This window comes from Choloepus didactylus, chromosome 18 (genome assembly GCF_015220235.1).
Source record: "Choloepus didactylus isolate mChoDid1 chromosome 18, mChoDid1.pri, whole genome shotgun sequence".
Taxonomy (NCBI): Eukaryota; Metazoa; Chordata; class Mammalia; order Pilosa; family Megalonychidae; genus Choloepus; species Choloepus didactylus.
The window spans coordinates 16,948,176-16,971,238 of NC_051324.1; the positions used below are offsets into that span (position 1 = coordinate 16,948,176).

General features: G+C 37.5%; 1 protein-coding gene across 1 annotated transcript in view; it reads left to right on the plus strand.

Annotated features, from left to right (window-relative positions):
- The window catches only part of SPATA22 (spermatogenesis associated 22), a 38,669-nt gene extending 15,642 nt beyond the window's left edge, over positions 1-23,027 (plus strand). Inside the window, exons 7-8 of the mRNA XM_037809656.1 lie at positions 21,051-21,148; positions 22,836-23,027. Of these exons, the coding sequence (XP_037665584.1) occupies positions 21,051-21,148; positions 22,836-23,027 (290 nt within the window). The remainder of the gene's footprint in view (positions 1-21,050; positions 21,149-22,835) is intronic.
- Positions 23,028-23,063: the final 36 nt, after the last annotated feature.

The following is a 23,063-nucleotide window of genomic DNA, read 5'->3' on the forward strand; positions in this document are numbered from 1 at the left end:
TTAGCTTTGGTGTATTGCCTTTGTAACAGGTAATGGAAGAATATTACAATGTTATTGTTAGTTTGCATTGATTGTATTTTTTCCCATATACCATCCCATTTTAAACACCTTGCGTTGTCAATATTCACTTGTTTTCCCTCATGTAAATACTTTCTTATATTTCTACAGTTTAATCACCATGATGGTTCACTTTAGATTTTGCCAAGTTATACTGTCCTACTTTTATCTTCTATCTTCCCTTCTGGTGTCATACATGCCCTTAGCCTTCCTCTTTCAACCATGTTCACTCTCAGCTTTGTTCATTATACTTAAAATATTGTGCTACCCTCAGATAACATTGTGCTATTTCTGGATCTTTACAATCGTGTTGAACATTCTTTACTCCTTCAGCATCAAATGTCCAAACTCTTCCTCCTGATAACCTGTGTTATTAACTAGAACTCTCAGAGTTTGTTCATTATAGTTAGTTCATATTAGTGAGACCATACAGCGTTTGTCCTTTTGTTACTGGCTAATTTCACTCAAAATAATGTCCTCAAGTTTCATCCACATTGTTGCACGTGTTATGACGTTATTCTTAACAGCTACACAATCTTCCATTGTAAACACAGTTTGTTTATCCACTTGTCCGTTGATGGGCTGTTTCCATCTCTTGGCAATTGTGAATAATGCTGCTGTAAACATCAGATTACAAATGTCCATTTGTGTCCTACCCCTCTGTTCCTCAGAGCGTCTAGTAATGAAATTGCTGGATGATACGGCAGTTTTACACTTAGCTTCCTGAGGAACCACCAAACTGCCTTTCAGAGTGGGTGCACCATTCTACATTCCTACCAACAGTGAATAAGTGTACCTCTTCTCCACATCCTCTCCAACACTTGTAGGCTACTCTAGTAGGTGTGAGATGGTATCTCATTGTGATTTTGATTTGTGTTTCACTAATAGCTAGTGAAGTTGAACATCTTTTCATATGCTTTTGAGCCATTTGTATTTCCTCTTTGGAAAAGTGTCTATGTCTTTTGCCCATATTTTATTTTATTTTATTTTATTTTATTATTATTTTTTTAATCTTCATTTTATTGAGATATATTCACATACCACGCAGTCATACAAAACAAATCGTACTTTCGATTGTTTACAGTACCATTACATAGTGGTACATTCATCACCCAAATCAATCCCTGACACCTTCATTAGCACACACACAAAAATAACAAGAATAATAATTAGAGTGAAAAAGAGCAATTGAAGTAAAAAAGAACACTGGGTACCTTTGTCTGTTTGTTTCCTTCCCCTATTTTTCTACTCATCCATCCATAAACTAGACAAAGTGGAGTGTGGTCCTTATGGCTTTCCCAATCCCATTGTCACCCCTCATAAGCTACATTTTTATACAACTGTCTTCGAGATTCATGGGTTCTGGGTTGTAGTTTGATAGTTTCAGGTATCCACCACTAGCTACCCCAATTCTTTAGAACCTAAAAAGGGTTGTCTAAAGTGTGCATAAGAGTGCCCACCAGAGTGACCTCTTGGCTCCTTTTGGAATCTCTCTGCCACTGAAGCTTATTTCATTTCCTTTCACATCCCCCTTTTGGTCAAGAAGATGTTCTCCGTCCCACGATGCCAGGTCTGCATTCCTCCCCAGGAGTCATATTCCACGTTGCCAGGGAGATTCACTCCCCTGGGTGTCTGATCCCACGTAGGGGGGAGGGGAGGGCAGTGATTTCACCTTTCAAGTTGGCTTAGCTAGAGAGACAGGGCCACATCTGAGCAACAAAGAGGCATTCGGGAGGAGGCTCTTAGGCACAACCATAGGGAGGCCTAGCCTCTCCTTTGCAGCAACCGTCTTCCCAAGGGTAAAACCTGTGGTAGAGGGCTCAACCCATCAAACCACCAGTCCCCTATGTCTGTGGTCATGTTAGCAACCATGGAGGTGGAGTAGGCGAATACCCCTGCATTCTTCACAGGCTCCTCAAGGGGGCACTACATCTTTTTTTTTTCCTTGTTTTTCTTTTTTCTTTTTTTTTTTTTAACTTTCCCTTCTTTTTTAAATCAACTGTATGAAAAAAAAAGTTAAAAAGAAAACAAACATACAATAAAAGAACATTTCAAAGAGCCCATAACAAGGGAGTAAGAAAAAGACAACTAACCTAAGATAACTGCTTAACTTCCAACATGTTCCTACTTTACCCCAAGAAAGTTACCTAATATAGCAACATTTCTGTGAACTTGTTCCTACTATATCCATCAGAAATTAACAGACCATAGTCATTCCTGGGCATCCCCAGAACGTTAAATAGCTTATCTGTTCTTCTTGGATTATTGTTCCCCCTTCCTTAATTGCTCTCTATTGCTAGTTCCCCTACATTCTACATTATAAACCATTTGTTTTACGTTTTTCAAAGTTCACATTAGTGGTAGCATATAATATTTCTCTTTTTGTGCCTGGCTTATTTCGCTCAGCATTATGTCTTCAAGGTTCATCCATGTTGTCATATGTTTCACGAGATCGTTCCTTCTTACTGCCGCGTAGTATTCCATCGTGTGTATATACCACATTTTATTTATCCACTCATCTGTTGAAGGACATTTGGGTTGTTTCCATCTCTTGGCAATTGTGAATAATGCTGGTATGAACATTGGCGTGCAGATATCTGTTCGTGTCACTGCTTTCCGATTTTCCGGGTATATACCGAGAAGTGCAATCGCTGGATCGAATGGTAACTCTATATCTAGTTTTCTAAGGAACTGCCAGACTGACTTCCAGAGTGGCTGAACCATTATACAGTCCCACCAACAGTGAATAAGAGTTCCAATTTCTCCACATCCCCTCCAGCATTTGTAGTTTCCTGTTTGTTTAATGGCAGCCATTCTAACCGGTGTTAGATGGTATCTCATTGTGGTCTTAATTTGCATCTCTCTAATAGCTAGTGAAGCTGAACATTTTTTCATGTGTTTCTTGGCCATTTGTATTTCCTCTTCAGAGAACTGTCTTTTCATATCTTTTGCCCATTTTATAATGGGGCCGACTGTACTATTGTCATTGAGTTGTAGGATTTCTTTATATATGCAAGATATCAGTCTTTTGTCAGATACATGGTTTCCAAAAATTTTTTCCCATTGAGTTGGCTGCCTCTTTACCTTTTTGAGAAATTCCTTTGAGGTGCAGAAACTTCTAAGCTTGAGGAGTTCCCATTTATCTATTTTCTCTTTTGTTGCTTGTGCTTTGGGTGTAAAGTCTAGGAAGTGGCCGCCTAATACAAGGTCTTGAAGATGTTTTCCTACATGCCCATATTTTATTTTTTTATTTTATTTTATTTTTTTTGTACTTTCGATTGTTTACAGTACCATTACATAGTTGTACATTCATCACCTAAATCAATCCCTGACACCTTCATTAGCACACACACAAAAATAACAAGAATAATAATTAGAGTGAAAAAGAGCAATTGAAGTAAAAAAGAACACTGGGTACCTTTGTCTGTTTGTTTGCTTCCCCTACTTTTCTACACATCCATCCATAAACTAGACAAAGTGGAGTTTGGTCCTTATGGCTTTCCCAATCCCACTGTCACCCCTCATAAGCTACATTTTTATACAACTGTCTTCGAGATTCATGGGTTCTGGGTTGTAGTTTAATAGTTTCAGGTATCCACCACCAGCTACCCCAATTCTTTAGAACCTAAAAAAGGTTGTCTAAAGTGTGCGTAAGAGTGCCCACCAGAGTGATCTCTCGGCTCGTTTTGGAGTCTCTCTGCCACTGAAGCTTATTTCATTTCCTTTCACATCCCCCTTTTGGTCAAGAAGATGTTCTCCATCCCACGATGCCGGGTCTACATTCCTCCCCGGGAGTCATATTCCACATTGCCAGGGAGATTCACTTCCCTGGGTGTCTGATCCCACGTAGGGGGGAGGGCAGTGATTTCACCTTTCAAGTTGGCTTAGCCAGAGAGAGAGGGCCACATCTGAGCAACAAAGAGGCATTCAGGAGGAGACTCTTAGGCACAAATACAGGGAGGCCTAGCCTCTCCTTTGCAGCAACCGTCTTCCCAAGGGTAAAACTTATGGTAGAGGGCTCAACCCATCAAACCACCAGTCCCCTATGTCTGTGGTCATGTTAGCAACCATGGAGGTGGGGTAGGCGAATACCCCTGCAGTCTCCACAGGCTCCTCAAGGGGGCACTACATCTTTTTTTTTTTTTTTCCTTGTTTGTCTTTTTTCTTTTTCTTTTTTTTTTTTTTTAACTTTCCCTTCTTTTTTAAATCAACTGTATGAAAAAAAAAGTTAAAAAGAAAACAAACATACAATAAAAGAACATTTCAAAGAGACCATAACAAGGGAGTAAGAAAAAGACAACTAACCTAAGATAACTGCTTAACTTCCAACATGTTCCTACTTTACCCCAAGAAAGTTACATAATATAGCAACATTTCAGTGAACTTGTTCCTACTACATCCATCAGAAATTAACAGACCATAGTCATTTCTGGGCATCCCCAGAAAGTTAAATAGCTTATCTGTTCTTCTTGGATTATTGTTCCCCTTTCCTTAATTGCTCTCTACTGCTAGTTCCCCTACATTCTACATTATAAACCATTTGTTTTACGTTTTTCAAAGTTCACATTAGTGGTAGCATATAATATTTCTCTTTTTGTGCCTGGCTTATTTCGCTCAGCATTATGTCTTCAAGGTTCATCCATGTTGTCATATGTTTCACGAGATCGTTCCTTCTTACTGCCGCGTAGTATTCCATCGTGTGTATATACCACATTTTATTTATCCACTCATCTGTTGAAGGACATTTGGGTTGTTTCCATCTCTTGGCAATTGTGAATAATGCTGGTATGAACATTGGCGTGCAGATATCTGTTCGTGTCACTGCTTTCCGATTTTCCGGGTATATACCGAGAAGTGCAATCGCTGGATCGAATGGTAACTCTATATCTAGTTTTCTAAGGAACTGCCAGACTGACTTCCAGAGTGGCTGAACCATTATACAGTCCCACCAACAGTGAAAAAGAGTTCCAATTTCTCCACATCCCCTCCAGCATTTGTAGTTTCCTGTTTGTTTAATGGCAGCCATTCTAACCGGTGTTAGATGGTATCTCATTGTGGTCTTAATTTGCATCTCTCTAATAGCTAGTGAAGCTGAACATTTTTTCATGTGTTTCTTGGCCATTTGTATTTCCTCTTCAGAGAACTGTCTTTTCATATCTTTTGCCCATTTTATAATGGGGCCGACTGTACTATTGTCATTGAGTTGTAGGATTTCTTTATATATGCAAGATATCAGTCTTTTGTCAGATACATGGTTTCCAAAAATTTTTTCCCATTGAGTTGGCTGCCTCTTTACCTTTTTGAGAAATTCCTTTGAGGTGCAGAAACTTCTAAGCTTGAGGAGTTCCCATTTATCTATTTTCTCTTTTGTTGCTTGTGCTTTGGGTGTAAAGTCTAGGAAGTGGCCGCCTAATACAAGGTCTTGAAGATGTTTTCCTACATGCCCATATTTTAATTGGGTTGTCATTTGTTGTTGAGTTGTAGGATCTCGTTACATATTCTGGATTTAAACCCTTATCTGATATGTGGTTTCCAAATATTGTTTCCCATTGCATAGGCTGCCTTTTTATATTTCTGACAAAGTCCGTTGATGTGCAAAAGTTTTCAGTTTTGAGGAGATCCCATTTATCTATTTCTTCTTTCATTGCTTGTGCTCTGGATATAAGGTCTAGGAAGCCATCTCCTATCACAGGATCTTTAAGATATTTCCCTACATTTTCTTCTGAAAGTTTTATGGTCTTATCTCTAATGTTTAGGTCTTTGATCTGTTTTGAGTTAATTTTTGTATCAGGTATGAGGTAGGGGTCCTCTTTCATTCTTCTGGATATGGATATCCAGTTTTCCAAGCACCATTTTTTGAAGAGGCTGCTTTGTCCCAGTTGGCCACCTTATCAAAGATCAATTTTCCATAGATGAGGGGGTCTATTTCTGAACACTCAGTTTGATTCTGTTGGTCATAAATATACCTATCTTTATGCCAGTACTATGCTGTTTTCACCACTGTAGCTTTGTAATATACTTTAAAGTCAGGTAGTGTGGGACCTCCCACTTCATTTTTCTTTCTCAAGATATTTTTAGCTATTAGGGACACCGTGCCCTTCCACATAAATTTAACTATTGGTTTTCTATTTCTGCAAAGTAAGTTGTTGGGATTTTAATTGATATTGCATTGAATCTATAAATCAATTTGGTTAGAATTGACACCATTTATTTAGGTCTTCCTTGATTTCTTTTAGCAATTTTTGTAGTTTTTTTGTGTGTAGATCTTTTATGTCCTTGGTTAAATTTATTCCTAAATATTTCATTCTTTTGGTTGCTATTGTAAATGGAATTTTTTTCTTGATTTCCTCCTCAGATTGCTCCTTACTAGTATGTGGAAACACTACTGATTTTTGTGCATTGATGTTAGACGCTGCCACTTTGCTGTAGTCGTTTATTAGTTCTAGTAACTTTACTGTAGATTTTTTTGGATTTTCTACATATAGGATCATGTCGTCTGCAAATGGTGGAAGTTTTATTTCTCTTTCCAGTTTGGATGCCTTTTATTTCATTTTCTTGCCTAATTGCTCTAGATAGAACTTCCAGCACAATTTGACTATAACAATGGTGATAGCAGGCATCCTTTTCTTGTTCTTGATCTTAGAGGGAAAGTTTTTCATCTTTCCTCATTGAATATGATGTTAGCTTTTTGGGTTTTTTGTATATTCCCTTTATCATGTTGAGGAAGTTTCCTTTTATTCCTATCCTTTGAAGTGTTTTCATCAAGAAAGGATGCTGAATTTTGTCAAGTGTCTTTTCTGAATCAATCGAGATGGTCATGTGATTTTTCTTCTTTAATTTATTGATGTGGTGTAATAAGTTAATAGATTATCTTGTGTTGAACCTCCCTTGCATATCTGGAATAAAACCCACTTGGTCATGGTGTATACTTCTTTTAATGTGCTGCTGAATTAGATTTGCAAGCATTTTGTTGAGAATTTTGCATCTATATTCATTAAAGAGATTAGTCTGTAATTTTCTTTTCTTCTAGTATTTTTGGCTTTGGTATTAGGGTGATGTTGGCTTCATAGAATAAGTTAGGTAGGTTTCCATCCTCTTCAATTTTTTTGAAGAGTTTGAGCAGTATTGGTACTAATTCTTTCTTGAATGCTTGGTAGAATTGACATGTTAAACCATCTGGCCCTGGACTTTTCTTTTTTTGGGAGTTTTTTGATGACTGATTTAATCCCTTTACTTGTGATTGATTTGTTGAGGTCTTCTGTTTCTTCTCAAGTCAGTGTTGGTTGTTGATGATTTTCTAGGAAGTTTTCCATTTCGTCTAAGTAGTCTAGTTTGTTAGCATATAGTTGTTCATTGTATCTTTTCATTATCACCTTTATTTCTGCTTGGTCAGTAGTTATGTCCACCTCCCATTTCTGATTTTATTTATTTACATCCTCTCTCTTTTTTTCTTTGTCAGCCTGGTTAAGAGTCCATCGATTTTATTAATTTTCTCAAAGAACCAGCTTCTAGTTTTGTTGATTCTCTGTATAGTTTTCATGTCCTCAATTTCAATTATTTCTGCTCTATTTTTTTGTGATTTCTTTCCTTCTGTTTGCTTTGGGGTTAGTTTGCTGTTCTTTCTCTAGTTCCTCTAGGTGAGCAGTTAAATCTTCAAGTTTTTCTCTTTCTCCTTTTTTAATACAGGGATTTAGGGCTATAAATTTCTCTCAGCACTGCGTTTGCTGCATCCCATAAGTTTTGATATGTTGTGTTCTCATTTTTATTTCCCTCGAGATATTTACTGATTTATTTTGTAATTTCTTCCTTGACCCACTGGTTGTTTAAGAGTGTGTTGTGTAGCCTCCATATATTTGTGAAGATTCCACCTGTTATTGCTTTCTAAGTTCATATATGATCTGAGAAAGTGTTTTGTATAATTTCTATCTTTTTATATTTATTGAGACCTGCTTTGTGACCCAACATGAGATCTGTCCTGCAGAATGATTCATGAGCACTTCAGAAAAATGTATATCCTGCTGTTATTGGGTACGTTGTCCTGTGAATGTCTCTTAAGTCTAGTTCATTTATCATATTATTCAAAATCTCTGTTTCCTTACTGATCTTGTGTCTAGATGTTCTATCCATTGATGAGAATGGTGAATTGAAGTCTTCAACTACTATTGTAGAAATGTCTACTTCTCCAGTGTCTACTACTCTCTTCAGTTTTATCAGTGTTTGCCTCATGTATTTTGGGGCACTCTGGCTTAGTGCATAGATGTTTATGACTGTTATGTCTTCTTGATGGATTGTCCCTTTTTAAAATACATAGTGTCCTTAGTTTCTTTTAATTGTTTTACATTTGATGTCTAATTTGTCTGATATTAGTATAGCTACCCCGGCTCTTTTCTGGTTGTTTGTGTGAAATATCTTTTCCAGCCTTTCACTTTCAACCTGTATATGTGGTTAATGTAAAGGCAGTACTTTCTGCAACCATTTTTTCTTTTGCAATTTAAGTCATACCTTATTTTTTCTTTCTTTTTACCCTTTTATTTACTCTTACTGCTAATTTTCATTTCTACACTCTTCTCCAAACCTCTATCTCCTGTCTTTTCCTTTCTGCCTGTAGTGCTCCCTTTAGTATTTCTTGTAGACCATGTCTTATGTTCACTAACTCTCTCAGTGTATTATCTGTAAATATTTTAAACTATCCCTCATTTTTAAATGCAATTTTATTGAGATATATTCACATAACATACAGTCCTTCAAAGTGGACAATCAGTTGTTCATAGTTGTGCTTTGATCACCACAATCTTTGAACATTTTCTTTACTCCAAAAAATAAAATAAAAATTAGAATAAAAAAGAACATCCAAAACATTTCATTTCCCTCCTCTCCCCATTGTTCATTTCCTTTTGTTTCACACTCATTCATTGTTTTTTTAACTTTATCAAAAAATTAAAAAAAATATTTCAAACAAAACCAAAACAAAGGAATAAGAAGAAGCAAATGACCTAAGATAACTACATTGCTTCCAATATGTTCCTGCTCTACCCCAAGAAAATAGACAAGTCTATAACCCAAAAAGGAATAAGAAAAGCATATAACCTAAAATAACTACATTTCTGCAAACTTGTTCCTACCATACCCCCCTGAAATTAACAAACCATAGTCATTCCTGGGATTGCTAGGTCCTCTACATTCTACAATATAAACCATTTATTTTATGTTTCTCAGTGTTCACATTAGTGGTAACATACAATATTTATCTTTTTGTGCCTGATTTATTTGGCTCAGCATTATGTCTTCAAGATTCATCCATGTTGTCATATGTTTCACAACATCATTCATTTTTACTGCCACATAGTATTCCATCATGTGTATATACCACATTTTGTTTATCCACTCACCTGTTGAAGGACATTTGGGTTGCTTCCATCTCTCGGCAATTGTGAATATTGCTGCTATGAACGTTGGTGTGCAGGTATCTGTTCATATCACTGCTTTCAGATCTTCTGGGTATATACTGAGAAGTGCAATTGCTGGATCAAAGGGTAACTCTATATCTAGTTTTCTAAGGAACCACCAGACTGTCTTCATTGTTATGCTCCCACCAACAATGAATAAGAGTTCCAATTTCTTCACATCCCCTCCAGCATTTGTAGTTTCCTGTTTGTTTAATGGCAGCCAGTCTAATTGGTGTGAGATGATATCTCATTGTGGTCTTAATTTGCATCTCCCTAATAGCTAGTGAAGCTGAACATTTTTTCATGTGTTTTTTGGCCATTTGTATTTCTTCTTTAGAGAACTGTCTTTTCATTCTTTTGCCCATTTTATGATTGGGCTGTCAGTACTATTGTCGTTGAGTTGTAGGATTTCTTTATATATGCAAAATGTCAGTCTTTTATCAGATACGTGGTTTCCAAATATTTTTTCCCATTGAGTTGGCTGCCTCTTCACCGTTTTGACAAATTGCTTTGAGGTACAGCAGGTTTTAAGTTTGAGGAGTTCCAATTTATCTATTTTTTCTTTTGTTGCTTGTGTCTTGGGTGTAAGGTCTGGGAAGTGACTTCCTAATACAAGGTTTTGAAGATGTTTCCCTACATTATCTTCTAGGAGTTTTATGGTACTGTGTCCTATATTGAGGTCTTTAATCCACTTTGAGTTAATTTTTGTGTAGGATGTGAGATGGGGGGGTCCTCTTTCATTCTTTTGGATATGGATATCCAGCTCTCCCAGCCCCATTTGTTGGATAGACTGTTATGTCCCAGTTCAGTGGTTTTAGGGGCCTATCAAAGATCAGTCAACTGTAGATCTGGGTGTCTATCTCCGAATTCTCAATTAAATTCCACCCATTAGTATGTCTGTCTTTGTGCCAGTACCATGCTGTTTTGACTACTGTGGCTTTATAATAAGCTTCAGAGTCAGGGAAAGTAAGTCCTCCCACTTCGTTTTTCTTTTTTAGAATGTTTTAAGCAATTTGAGGCATCTTCACCTTCCATATAAATTTGATAACTAGCTTTTCCAAGTCTGCAAAGTAGTTTGTTGGAATTTTGATAGGAATTGCATCGAATCTGTAGATGAGTTTGGGTAGAATTGACATCTTAATGACATGTAGCCTTCCTATCCATGAACAAGGAGTATTTTTCCATCTTTTTAGGTCCCCTTCTATTTCTTTTAGTAAAGTTATGTAGTTTTCTACATATAGGTATTTTACATCTTTGGTTAAGTTTATTCCTAGGTACATGATTTTATTAGCTGCTATTGAGAATGGTATCTTTTTCTTGAGTGTCTCTTCAGTTAGGTCGTTTCTAGTGTACAGGAACATTACTGACTTGTGTGCATTAATTTTGTATCCCGCTACTTTGCTAAATTTGTTTATTAGCTCAAGTAGGTGTGTCGTTGATTTCTCAGGGTTTTCCAGATATAAGAGCATATTGTCTGCAAATAATGAAAGTTTTACTCCTTTATTTCCAATTTGGATGCCTTATATTTCATTGTTGTACTGGATTGCTCTGGCTAGCACTTCTAGCACAGTGTTGGGTAACAGTGATGACAGCAGGCATCCTTGTCTCATTTCTCATCTTAGAGGGAAGGCTTTCAGTCTCTCACCATTGAGAACAGTGCTGGCCAAAGGTTTTTCATATACACTCTTTATCATATTGAGGAAGTTTCCTTCAATCCCTACCTTTTGAAGTGTTTTTATCAAAAAAGGATGCTGGATTTTGTTGAATTCTTTTTCAGCATTTAATGAGATGATCATTTGATTTTTCCCTTTTGATTTGTTAATGTGTTGTATTACACTGATTGATTTTCTTATGTTGAACCATCCTTGCAAGCCTGGAATGAACCCCACTTGGTCATGGTGTATGATTTTTTTAATGTGTCTTTTGATTCGATTTGGAAGTATTTTGTTGAGAATTTTTGCATCTGTATTCATGAGGGAGATTGGCCTGTAGTTTTCTTGTCTTGTGGCATCTTTACCTGGTTTTGCTATTAGAGTAATGTTAGCTTCATAAAATGAGTTAGGTAGTGTTCCATTTTCTTCAATGTTTTGAAAGATTTTAAGTAAGATTGGTGTCAGTTGTTTTTGTAAAGTTTGGTGGAATTCTCCTGTGAAGCCATCTGATGCTGGGCATTTATTTGTGGGAAACTTTTTGATGACTGATTGGATCCTTTGCTTGTGATTGGTTGGTTGAGGCCTTCTGTTTCTTCTCTGGTCAGTCTAGGTTGTTCATGTGTTTCCAGGAAATCGTCCGCTTCCTCTACATTATCTAGTTTGTTGGCATACAGTTGTTCATAGTGTCCTCTTATGATTTTTAAAATTTCTTCAGGATCTACAGTAATGTTGCCTCTCTCATTTATTTTTTTGTTTATTTGAGTCTTCTCTCTTTTCGATTTTGTCAGTCTAGCTAGGGGCTTGTCAATCTTGTTTGTCTCAGAGAAGCAGCTTTTGGTGTTATTTATTCTCTCTATTGTTTTTTGTTCTCTATGTCATTTATTTCTGCTTTAATCCTTGTTATTTCTTTCCTTCTGCTTGGTTTAGGAATAGTTTGCTGTTCATTTTCTAGCTTCTTCAGTTGTTCCATTAGTTCTTTGAATTTAGCTCTTTCTTCCTTTTTAATGTAGGCATTTAGAGCTATAAATTTCCCCGTCAGTACTGCCTTTGCTGCATCCCATAATTTTTTTTAATATTCAGTTTTATTGAGATATATCCACATACCATACAGTTCATCCATGGTGTGCCAGTTTGAATGTGTGTCCCCTAGAAAAAGCCATATTCTTTGATGCAGTCTTGTGGGGCAGACATTTTGGTGCTGATTAGATTTGCATGGAAATGTGCCCCACCCAGCTGTAGGTGATAACTCTGATGAGATATTTCCATGAAGGCATGGCCCCACCCATTCAGGGTGGGCCTTGATCAGTGGAGCCATGTAAATGAGCTGACGGGCAGAGGGAACTCAGTGTGCAGCTGAGAGTGACAATTTGAAGAGGAGCTACAGCCAAGAGGGACACTTTGAAGAAAGCACAGGAGCTGCAGATGAGAGACAGTTTGAAGATGGCCATTGAAAGCAGACTCTTGCTCCAGAGAAGCTGAGAGAGGACAAATACCCCAGTGCAACTAAGAGTGACATTTTTGAGGAACTGCAGCCTATGGAGAAACATCCTGGGAGAAAGCAATTTTGAAACCAGAACTTTGGAGTAGATGCCAGCCAAGTGCCTTCCCAGCTAACAGAGGTTTTCTGGACATGATTGGCCATCCTCCAGTGAAGGTACCCAGTTGCTGATTTGTTACCTTGGACACTTTATGGCCTTAAGACTGTAACTGTGTAACCAAATAAACCCCCTTTTATAAAAGCCAGTCCATTTCTGGTGTTTTGCATCTGGTAGCATTAGCAGACTAGAACACATGGTATACAGTCAACTGTTCATAGTACCATCATATAGTTGTGCATTCATCACCCCTATCTATTTTTTTTAAATTCAGTTTTATTGAGATATATTCACATACCATACAGTCATCATGGTGTACAGTCAGCTGTTCACAGTACCATCATATAGTTGTGCATTCATCACCAAATATATTTTATATATATATATATATATTTTTTTTTTTTTTACTGAGATTGTTCAGATACCATACAACTATCCAAAGATTCAAAGTATACAATCAGTTGCCCATGGCACCGCCATACAGCTGTGCATCCATCAACACAATTATTTTTTTTTTTCAATTTTTAGAACATTTTCACTACACCAGAAAAGAAATAAAGACAAAAAAAAGGAAACTGGAATCTTCCCATACCCCTAACCACACCCCCTCCTCCATTATTGATTCATAGTTTTGGTATAGTACAGTTGTTACTGTTGATGAAAGAATGTTAAAATACTACAAATTATAGTATATAATTTGCAATAGGTATATATTTTTTCCCTATATGCCTCTTTATTATTAACCTCTAGTTGTAGTGACATACACTTGTTCTAGTTCGTGAGAGAGATTTCTAATATTTGTATAGTTAATCATGGACACTGTCCACCAAAGATTCACTGTTTTATGCATTTCCATCTTTTAACCTCCAACATTTCTTCTGGTTACATGCATGACTCTGAGCTTACCCTTTCCACCACATTCACACACCTTTTAGCACTGTTAGTTATTCTCATTACGTGCTACCATCACCCCTGTCCATTTCCAAATATTTAAGTTCACCCTAGTTGAACATTCTGCTCATAATAAACAACCGCTCCCCATTCTTTAGCCTCATTCTGTATCCTGGTAACTTATATTTCATGTCTATGAGTTTACATATTGTAATTAGTTCATATCAGTGAGACCCTGCAATATTTACCTTTATGTATCTGTCTTATTTCACTCAGTATAGTGCCTTCAAGTTTTCATCATCAACCCATTTCTTTTAAGATGGTCTTGTTCAAACACTATATATTCTGTCCTAAGTAAACAATCATTGGTTCCCCACATAGTCACATATTTATGTATTGACCACCATCGCCAGTCTCTATATAAGGACATTTCTTCCACAAAGACGGAGGAAGAGTCAAAGAAGGCAGAGAAGCAAAAGAAAAAGGCAAGAGAAAGAGAAAAACAAACAAACAAACAAATTGATAGCTGGAAAGCGACAAAAGGAAAGATAACATTAACCTAAAGTAGAAAAAAGAGTCAGACAACATCACCAATGCCAAGAGTCCCACACCCATCCCCTATTCTGCACCACCCAATATACATTTAGCTTTGGTATATTTCCTTTCTTACATCAGAGGGAGCATAATACAATGTTTCTATTAATTCTAGCCTCTAGATTGCAATGACTGTATTTCCCCCAACCCATCCTATTTTTAACACCTTGCAATGTTGATATTCATTTTTCTACTTCATGTAAAAACGTATTCATACTTTTTATTACAATTGTTGAGCACCCTAGGTTTCCCTGAGTTACACAGTCCCAGTCTTTATCATTTGTCTTTTGTTCTGGTGTCACACATGGTCCCAGCCTTCCTCTTTCAACCATATTCACAGTCATCTTTGTTCAGTGTACTTACATTGCTGTTCTACTATCTCCCAAAATTGTTTTCCAAACCTCTCACTCCTGTCTTTTCCTTTCTGTTTGCAGTGCTTCCTTTAGTGTTTCCTGTAGAGCAGGTATCTTGTTCACAAACTCTGTCATTGTCTGTTTGTCAGAGAATATTTTAAGCTTTCCCTCATATCTGAAGGATGGTTTTGCTGGATATAGGATTCTTGGTTGGTGGTTTTTCTCTTTCAGTATCTTAAATATATCATCCCACTTCCTTCTTGCCCCATGGTTTCTATTGAGAAATCCACACATAGCCTTATCAAGCTTCCTTTGTATGTGATAGATCACTTCTCTCTTGCTGCTTTCAGGATTCCCTCTTTAACTTTGGTGTTTGGTAATCTGATTATTAAGTGTCTTGGCATAGGCCTATTCAGATCTATTCTGTTTGGGGTACACTGCGCTTCTTGGATCTGTAATTTTACGTCTTTTGTAAGACATGGGAAATTTTCATTGATTATTTCCTCTATTATTGCTCCTGCCCCTTTTCCCTTCTCTTCTCCTTCTGGGACACCAATGACACATAAATTCTTGCTTTTCGTTTTGTGTTTAAGTTCCCGGAGACGTTGCTCATATTTTTCCGTTCTTTTCTCTATCTGTTCTTTTCTGTGTAGGCTTTCAGATGCCTTGTTCTCCAGTTCCTGTTTTATTCTGCCTCTTTGAGATCTGCTGTTGTATGTTTCCATTGTGTCTTTCATCTCTTGTGTTGTGCCTTTCATTTCCATAGATTCTGCCAGTTGGTTTTTTGAACTTTCAGTTTCTACCTTATGTATGTCCTGTGTTTTCATTATATGGTTCAGCTCTTTCGCCATATCTTCCCTAAACTTTTTGAATTGACTTATTATTAGTTGTTTCAATTCCTGCATCACAGTTGAAGTGCAAGTTTGTTCCTCTGACCGGGCCATAACCTCATTTTTCTTGGTGTAAGTTGTAGTTTTCTGTTGTCTAGGCATCGTTTCCTTGGTTACCCCAATCAGGCCTCTCCGGACCAGAATGGGCTAAGGTCCCAGAAGGAAGAAATACTCAGTATCCAGTTTCCCTGAGGGTGGTGTCTTAGAAAATTGGGTACAACCCTCTGATGCCTCTGGTCACTGTGCCTTTCTGCCCAGCAAGGTGGCGCCTGTTAGTCCTTGTAATTCTTGACTGGTGTAAGAAAGTGTGGCTGTTTTCTTCCCCCAGGCTTCTGGGGTTTGGTTCTGAATGGAAGGCAGGTAGTAGAGCTGGGCCCCACCCTTTTCCTCTTAGAGAAGATAGACCCCCTATGCAGAGGTCATTAGCATTTCAGTGGTCTCTCTCTGCCTTTGCTATACCCTTGTCTGGGTCACAGAACTGGGAACTGAAAATGGCTGAGGCTTTCTCCACTGAGCCAAAAAAGGAACAGAGAGTCCCCTTCAGAGCTAGTCCGTGATGACCCTCTGGCTCTCCAAGGTCAGTTGTCACCCAAAGCCTCTGTCTGCTTGTTGGGGATTTGTACCTCATAGTGAGCAGTTCACATTCGCTAATTAAAACCCCAGTTGGAGCTCAGCTGAGCTATATTCACTTGCTGGGAGAGAGCTTCTCTCTGGTACCATGAGGCTTTGCAGCTCAGGCTGTGGGGGGAGGGGTCTCCCGATTTGGATCCTCAGTTTTTACTTACAGATTTTATGCTGTGATCTCGGGCATTCCTCCCAATTCAGGTTGGTGTATGATGAGGGGATGGTCACGTTTGTCCCCCCACAGTTATTCCGTGTTATTTACTAGTTGTTTCTGTTTTTTTTTTAGTGTTCCAGGGGGACTGCTTAGCTTCCACTCCTCTCTGTGCCGCTATCTTAGATCGAGCCCCACCTCAATCTATTTTTGCATGTTTTCCTTATACCAGGAAGAATCAGAATAAGAAAAAAAAATAAAAATAAAAAATAGCACCCAAATCATGCCCCCCATCCCACCCTATTTTTCATTTAGGTTTTGTCCCCAGTTTTTTACTCATCCATCCATGCACTGGATAAAGGGAGTGCAATCCACAAGGTTTTCACAATCACACTGTCACCCCTTGTAATCTATATTGTTATACAATCATCTTCAAGAGTCAAGGCTACTGGGTTGGAGTTTGATAGTTTCAGGTATTTACTTCTAGCTGTTCCAATACATTAAAATCTAAAAAGTGTTATCTATATAATGCATAAGAATGTCCAGCAGAGTGACCTCTCGACTCCTTTTAAAATCTCTCAGCCACTGAAGCTTTATTTCATTTCAGTTCGCATCACCCTTTTGGTCAAGAAGATGTTCTCAATCCCACAATGCCAGCCCAGATTCATCCCTGTGCATCCCATAAGTTTTGATATGTTGTGTTTTCATCTTCATTTGTCTATATTTAGCAATTTCTCTTCCTATTAAACAAGCCACTGATTGTTTAATCTCCAGATATTTGTGAATTTTTTAGATCTTTAATGGTTATTGACTTCTAGTTGTGTTCCATTGTGATCAGAGAATGTGCTTTGAATCATTTCAATATTTTAAAATATATTGAAGCTTCTTTTATGCCCCAGAATATGATCATGAGCACTAGAGAAGAATGTGTATCCTGGTGATTTGGGATGTAATGCTCTCTATATGTCTGTTGAGTCAAATTCATTTATCAGATTGTTTAGGTTTTCAGTTTCCTTATTGGTCCTCTGTCTGGTTGATTTATCTATAGCAGAGAGTGATGTGTTGAAGTCTCCCACAATTATTGTGGAAACATCTATTGCTCCCTTCAGTTTTGCCAATGTTTGTCTCATGTACTTTGGGGCACCTTGATTGGGTACATAGACATTTGTAATTGTTATTTCTTCTTGTTGAATTGTCCGTTTTATTAGTATATAGTGTCCTTCTTTGTCTTTTATAACATCCTTGCTTTTAAAGTCTATTTTATCTGAGATTAATATTGCTACCCCTGCTTTCTTTTGGCTGTAGCTTTCATGGAATATTTTTTTTCCATCCTTTCACTTTCAATTTCTTTGTGTCTCTGGGTCTAAGAGGAGTCTCCTGTAGGAAACATATTGATGGTTCATATTTTTTCATCCAGGTCAGCCAATCTATATCTTTTAATTGGGGAGTTTAATCCATTAAAGTTCAGTGTTAGTACTGTGAAGGCAGTTCTTGAATCAAACCGTCATACCTTTTGTTTTTATTTGTCAGATGTATTTTTTCCTCTCTCTCTTTATTTCCTTTAATGTACCATTACTAAAACTCTTTAGTTGTGTGCCCTTCTCCAGAGCTCTCCTTTCTTTTTTTCTCAGCTGGTAGGGCTCCCTTTAGTATTTCTTGTAGGGCACGTCTCTTGTTAGCAAATTCTCTCAGCATTTGTTTATTTGTCTGTGAAAATCTTAAGCTCTCCTTCAAATTTGAAGGAGAGCTTTGCTTGATAAAGAATTCTTGGTTGGCAATTTTTCTCTTTCAGAATTTTAAATGTGTCATACCACTGCCTTCTTGCCTTCATGGTGGCTGCTGAGTAATCACTACTTAGTCTTATGTTGTTTCCCTTGCATGTGGTGAATTGCTTCTCTTCTTGCTGCTTTCAGAACTTTCTCGTTCTCTTCAGCATTTGACAGTCTGATCAGAATAATGTCTTGGAGTGGCTTTATTCTATTCAGAGTTCATTGGGCAATCTATGATTTGTGTATTTATGTTGTTTAGAAGGGTTGGGAAGTTTCCCCAACAATGTTTTTGAATACTCTTCCTAGATCTTTACCCTTCTCTTCCCCTACTGGAACACCAATGATTCTTATATTTGTGTGCTTCATGTTGTCCATCATGTCCCTGAAATCCGTTTCAAATTTTTTGATTTTTTTCACCATTCATTCTTTTTTGCTTTCAATTTACACCACACTATCTTTGAGTTCACTTATTCGTTCCTTTACTTCTTCAAATCTGGTGTTATGTGTCTCAAGAATCTTTTTAATTTGATCAACAGCTTCTTTTATTTCCATAAGATCCACTATTTTTTATTTACTCTTGAAAATTCTTCTTCATGCTCTTCTAGGGTCTTCTTGATGTCCTCTATATCCTGAGCCATGATATTGGTGTTTGTGATTATTTCTTTGATTAATTGCTCCAAGTTCTGTGTCTCCTCTGGTTTTTTAAATTTGGCCATCTGGGTTATCCATATCTTCTGGTTTCTTCATGTGTTTTATAATTTTCTGTTGCTTCTTGGCATCTACTTATTTTGATAGGGTTATTTTAGGATATGCAGGCTTATTTAAATAATTATGTATAATTTGAGAGAGCTACAGCTTGGTAGAGTGCACTTTCCCTGACCTACCAGCAGATGGCGCTCCTGAGCCACCTCTTACTCTCAAGCCAGTTCTCCCCAACTTCCTCTGTGCATTGAGTGGGGGCCCAACTATGTGGCAGTCCAATCAGTGTACCAGTTTTCCATGTACAATGGGGACTGACAGCCCTGTGGTTGGGGGTCATGCCCTGTGCTATTTGGAATGAAGATGGCTCTAAGACACAGTACTCTCAGCCATTCTCGGGGCTGCAGAACGTGTCTAACCCTTCAGCTCATATTCCCCACAGTCCCTCTCTGCTAAGGGCCCACAAGTCCCTGGGATTGGTGTAGGGCTCCTGGTACTTCCGTGAGGCACACCTGCCCCTAGGCTATGCACACTGCAGGTTTCTGCAGAGGAGGAGTGTGTACCGTCACAAGCTAGCCAAATCCTGAATTCCCTTAAGGAAGCTCTCGGCCACTGCACTTTGAAGGGGTGTTTCAGAGCGTGAAACTACCCATTTCTTTCATAGTCCGCCTGCTGCAGCGGCCCATCCCTAGCACAGGAACTCTTAGCTGCAGGCGTACGAAGGGTTATCACCCATGACAGATACTGAGGTGGGTGCCTGGAGCGTGGAAGGTACTCCCTACCATGCTCAACTGCGACTCTGGCTGCTGTTTCCCCAGTGGCTTTCTGGACCAAACACTCACACGTCACTGGATGTAATCTCTTGGTTTCTCCCCACTGCACTCGACTGCGACTCCCCAGCAGCTTTCTGGACTGAACACTCACATGTCTCTGAACACAGTCTCTCAGTTTTTTGAAGTACACAGTCACTATGGGTGTAGAAATCCCTGCCCAGCTGGTGAAACCTTGGAACCACTATTCTGGAGCACTTTCTGTCTTTTATATAGTGTTTTTCATGGAGGAGAATTTTTCTCTGTCTCTTCTAACCCACCATCTGAGAATTTTCTTCAAAATATCACAGTACCTGACATAAACAGCAGTAGATGTTCCTAGCATATGTGATAGTTATCTACCATAGTGTATAATAACCCCAAGTTCTCAGACTAGACTCTAGTCTTATCAAAGGTAGAGACTTCATTTTATTCAACATTAGTGCCTAGCACAGTGTTGGCGTGTAGGAAGTTCCTTTCAGTTTCAAGTGACAATACAAACAAAACCGACAACTTTTGCTGTTTAATAGCAAGGAATTATTTACAGAACTGAAAATTTGCTAGGTTACTGACTTCAGGCAAGGCTTGATCTAGCTGCTCAAGAGATAGCACAATGGCTTCTCTCCATCTTTCTGTCCTGCCACAGTGTTGACTTTATCCTAAAGCTCCACACTGTGGCCTCTAGCAGCTTTTGGCTTTCCTCTTATGGTAGCAAAATGATTATCAAATTTGTCTAGACCGTACATCCTTAATCTGCATTGTCATATTCTTAGATAAATATCTTGTGTTTCATATCATTCTGACTGGGCACAATGTTTGTCACTGAAACTGATCTGTAAGCTGGGGAATGGAATATGTTGATTGGCTTAAGCCAAGGGTTACCCTTAGATTTCCTGTCCCTAGAATGGGTTTCCGAAAGGAAAATCTGGGAGGGGAAATCGAGGCTGGCCTCAAAATAACAAATATCCTCCAACAGACTCAATAAATGGTTTTTAAATGGATGGATAAATGCTCTCATTTGATAAATTACTATTTGTATTTTATAGATGAAGAAAAATTTAAAAGAGGTTAAACAATTTGCTCAAAGTCTCAAAATATTAGTAAGTTGAAGATCTGGGACTCAAATGTATGACTTTTGATTCTAATTAATTCAATGTTTCTTTTCATTAAACCATGACACTCATTTGTTTTAAATGTATACTTTATTGTTACAATGTAATAGACTGGTCTGAGAATTTAACCACTCCATAGAATACATTCTAAGGGAAATGCTTCAGATGGCCAACTATTTTAGTTGTATGAACTTTGGCATTATAACCTTTTCCTAAGTTGCAGAGAGCCAGAAATTTTTTCCTTGGTATAAAAGTTTCAGAAGTAGTTTTTTCTTACAAAATGTCTTCTTTATTACTGTATAAATAGAACTATGAGAGATGGTTGTGGGAAAAGTTATTTTAAATATTAACTTCTTCCATTTTACCAGCATTGATAATTTTCTTCCTTCCTGTTTCAATGTTGCTTAGCTGTTCTTGATTCGGCGGTTTCACCTGGCCCATATTCTTCAAAGATGTTTCTTATGAGAGATGGGAAAAATACTCTGTCTTGTGTATTTTATGAAATTGTGAGTACTTGTTTCATTATTCTTTGCAGAGCCTATGCCAACAAAACATACAAATACAGGTTGTAATTCCATTGCAATAGAAATTCTCTTAACAATTTAGTTGCACGCTCAACATTTTGTTTGATTTTAGTTTGGGTGTTAAAGTTTTTTATTTGCTTAACTAATACTGAAAGTCTACTATGTGCCAGGAAAAGCAATTCAAAGCAGAATATAAGTGGTAAATTGCTCTTTCTTTAAAAGAGTTTACATTACATGGTAATATGATGGATAGTATGATAGTATTTTGCTGACTGAATATACCACAATTTAGTTTTCCTTTCTACTGTAGATGGGCATTTGGGTTGTTTTTCATATTTTTTGCTATTATGCACAATGCTTTATGAACGTTCTTGTATATGTCTCTTATTGTTCACTTGTAGACTTTTCTGTTGCATAAAGTAAAATTGCTGGGTCATGGTGCATTCATATGTTCTAATGTATTAGTTATTGCCAAATAATTTTCCAAAGGATTGTACCAGTTCATATGCTCATAAGCAGCATAGGAGAGTTGTAGTTTCTCCACATTCATGTCAACACTTGTTATTGTTAGTCTTTTTTACTTTAGCCACTCTGAGATAAAACCAAACTGAATTAGCCATTCAGTTAGTGGTTTCTCATTTCTCTACAATTCCCTGATGACTAATGAGGTTGAGCACCTCTTCATATGTCTACTAGTCATTTAGTTATCTTCTTTTGTAAAGTCTGTTCAAGTTTCTTGTTCATTTTTCTATTGAGTTATTTGTCTTTTTCTTAGTGATTTATAGGAGTTTAAAAAACACTGTTCTGGATACAAGCTCTTTGTCCATTATGTGTATTGCAAATATTTTCTCATACTCCATGGTTTACCTTTTCCTACTCAGTGGTGTCTTTTGATAAACAAAAGTTCATTTTAGTGTAGTCATTTTATCAATTTTTTTATAGCTAGTGATTTTTATGACCTTTTAATGAAAGCAATCCCAAGATTGGGATTTGGTGTTGACTGGTCTTTTTCTGTTTATCATTTTCTTTATGTCATAACCCCTTTAGGTCCTGGTGAGGGGGGTTGGGGTAGGGTGGGCTAGAGGACTATTTCCTTTGAGGCCTCAGATTCCTTTTTTTTGTTTTCCCAGTCCCATTCATCTATCAATAGCTCTGCTCAGCTTCTTAGACTCACAAGTGCCTTGCTTGTAATTGGCAGATACCTCAGGGAGAGGCCCCATTTTATATTCCCATCCTCTCCCAGATCAAGGCTCTCTAATAACTCACTGCCTTGGTATCTCTCTGATGCCTACAAGGAATTTTTAATAAAATATTTAATCCAACTAGTCTAGTTGTTTTCAGCTGAAAAGTTGGTCTGTAGTAGTTTTATCTACTGGAAATGAAACTTGGGCAGTCTGATTAAAGAGTGGATAATTCATGTGCCATTACATTGGAAATTACTCAGTCTTTTAAGAAGCAGCAGTAGCTGTCTTGTAGTAAGTTCTACCCAAGTGTCAGGACTCTCATATATGCCCAGCTATCATGATCTTGTCAGCAGAGGGGCCCTGCTCAGTGAAGGAATTACAACATTTTGGGATAATTCACATCTAATTGATAATATTATTAGTTTTAAAAAAATTGAAATTCAAATGAAGTAATACTTTTTTGATATTCATTTTTTGATAAACAGGACCGTGAACTTCCAAGACTGATTAGAGGGCGAGTTCATAGGTGTGTGGGAAACTATGACCAGAAAAATAACATTTTCAAATGTGTTTCTGTCAGGCCGGCATCTGTTTCTGAACAAAAAACTTTCCAGACATTTGTTAAAATTGCGGATGATGAGATGAGGTATTATACTAATGTTATGAATGAAGTTTAAAAAATAATGAACTAACTTTAAATAGTTGAATTTGAA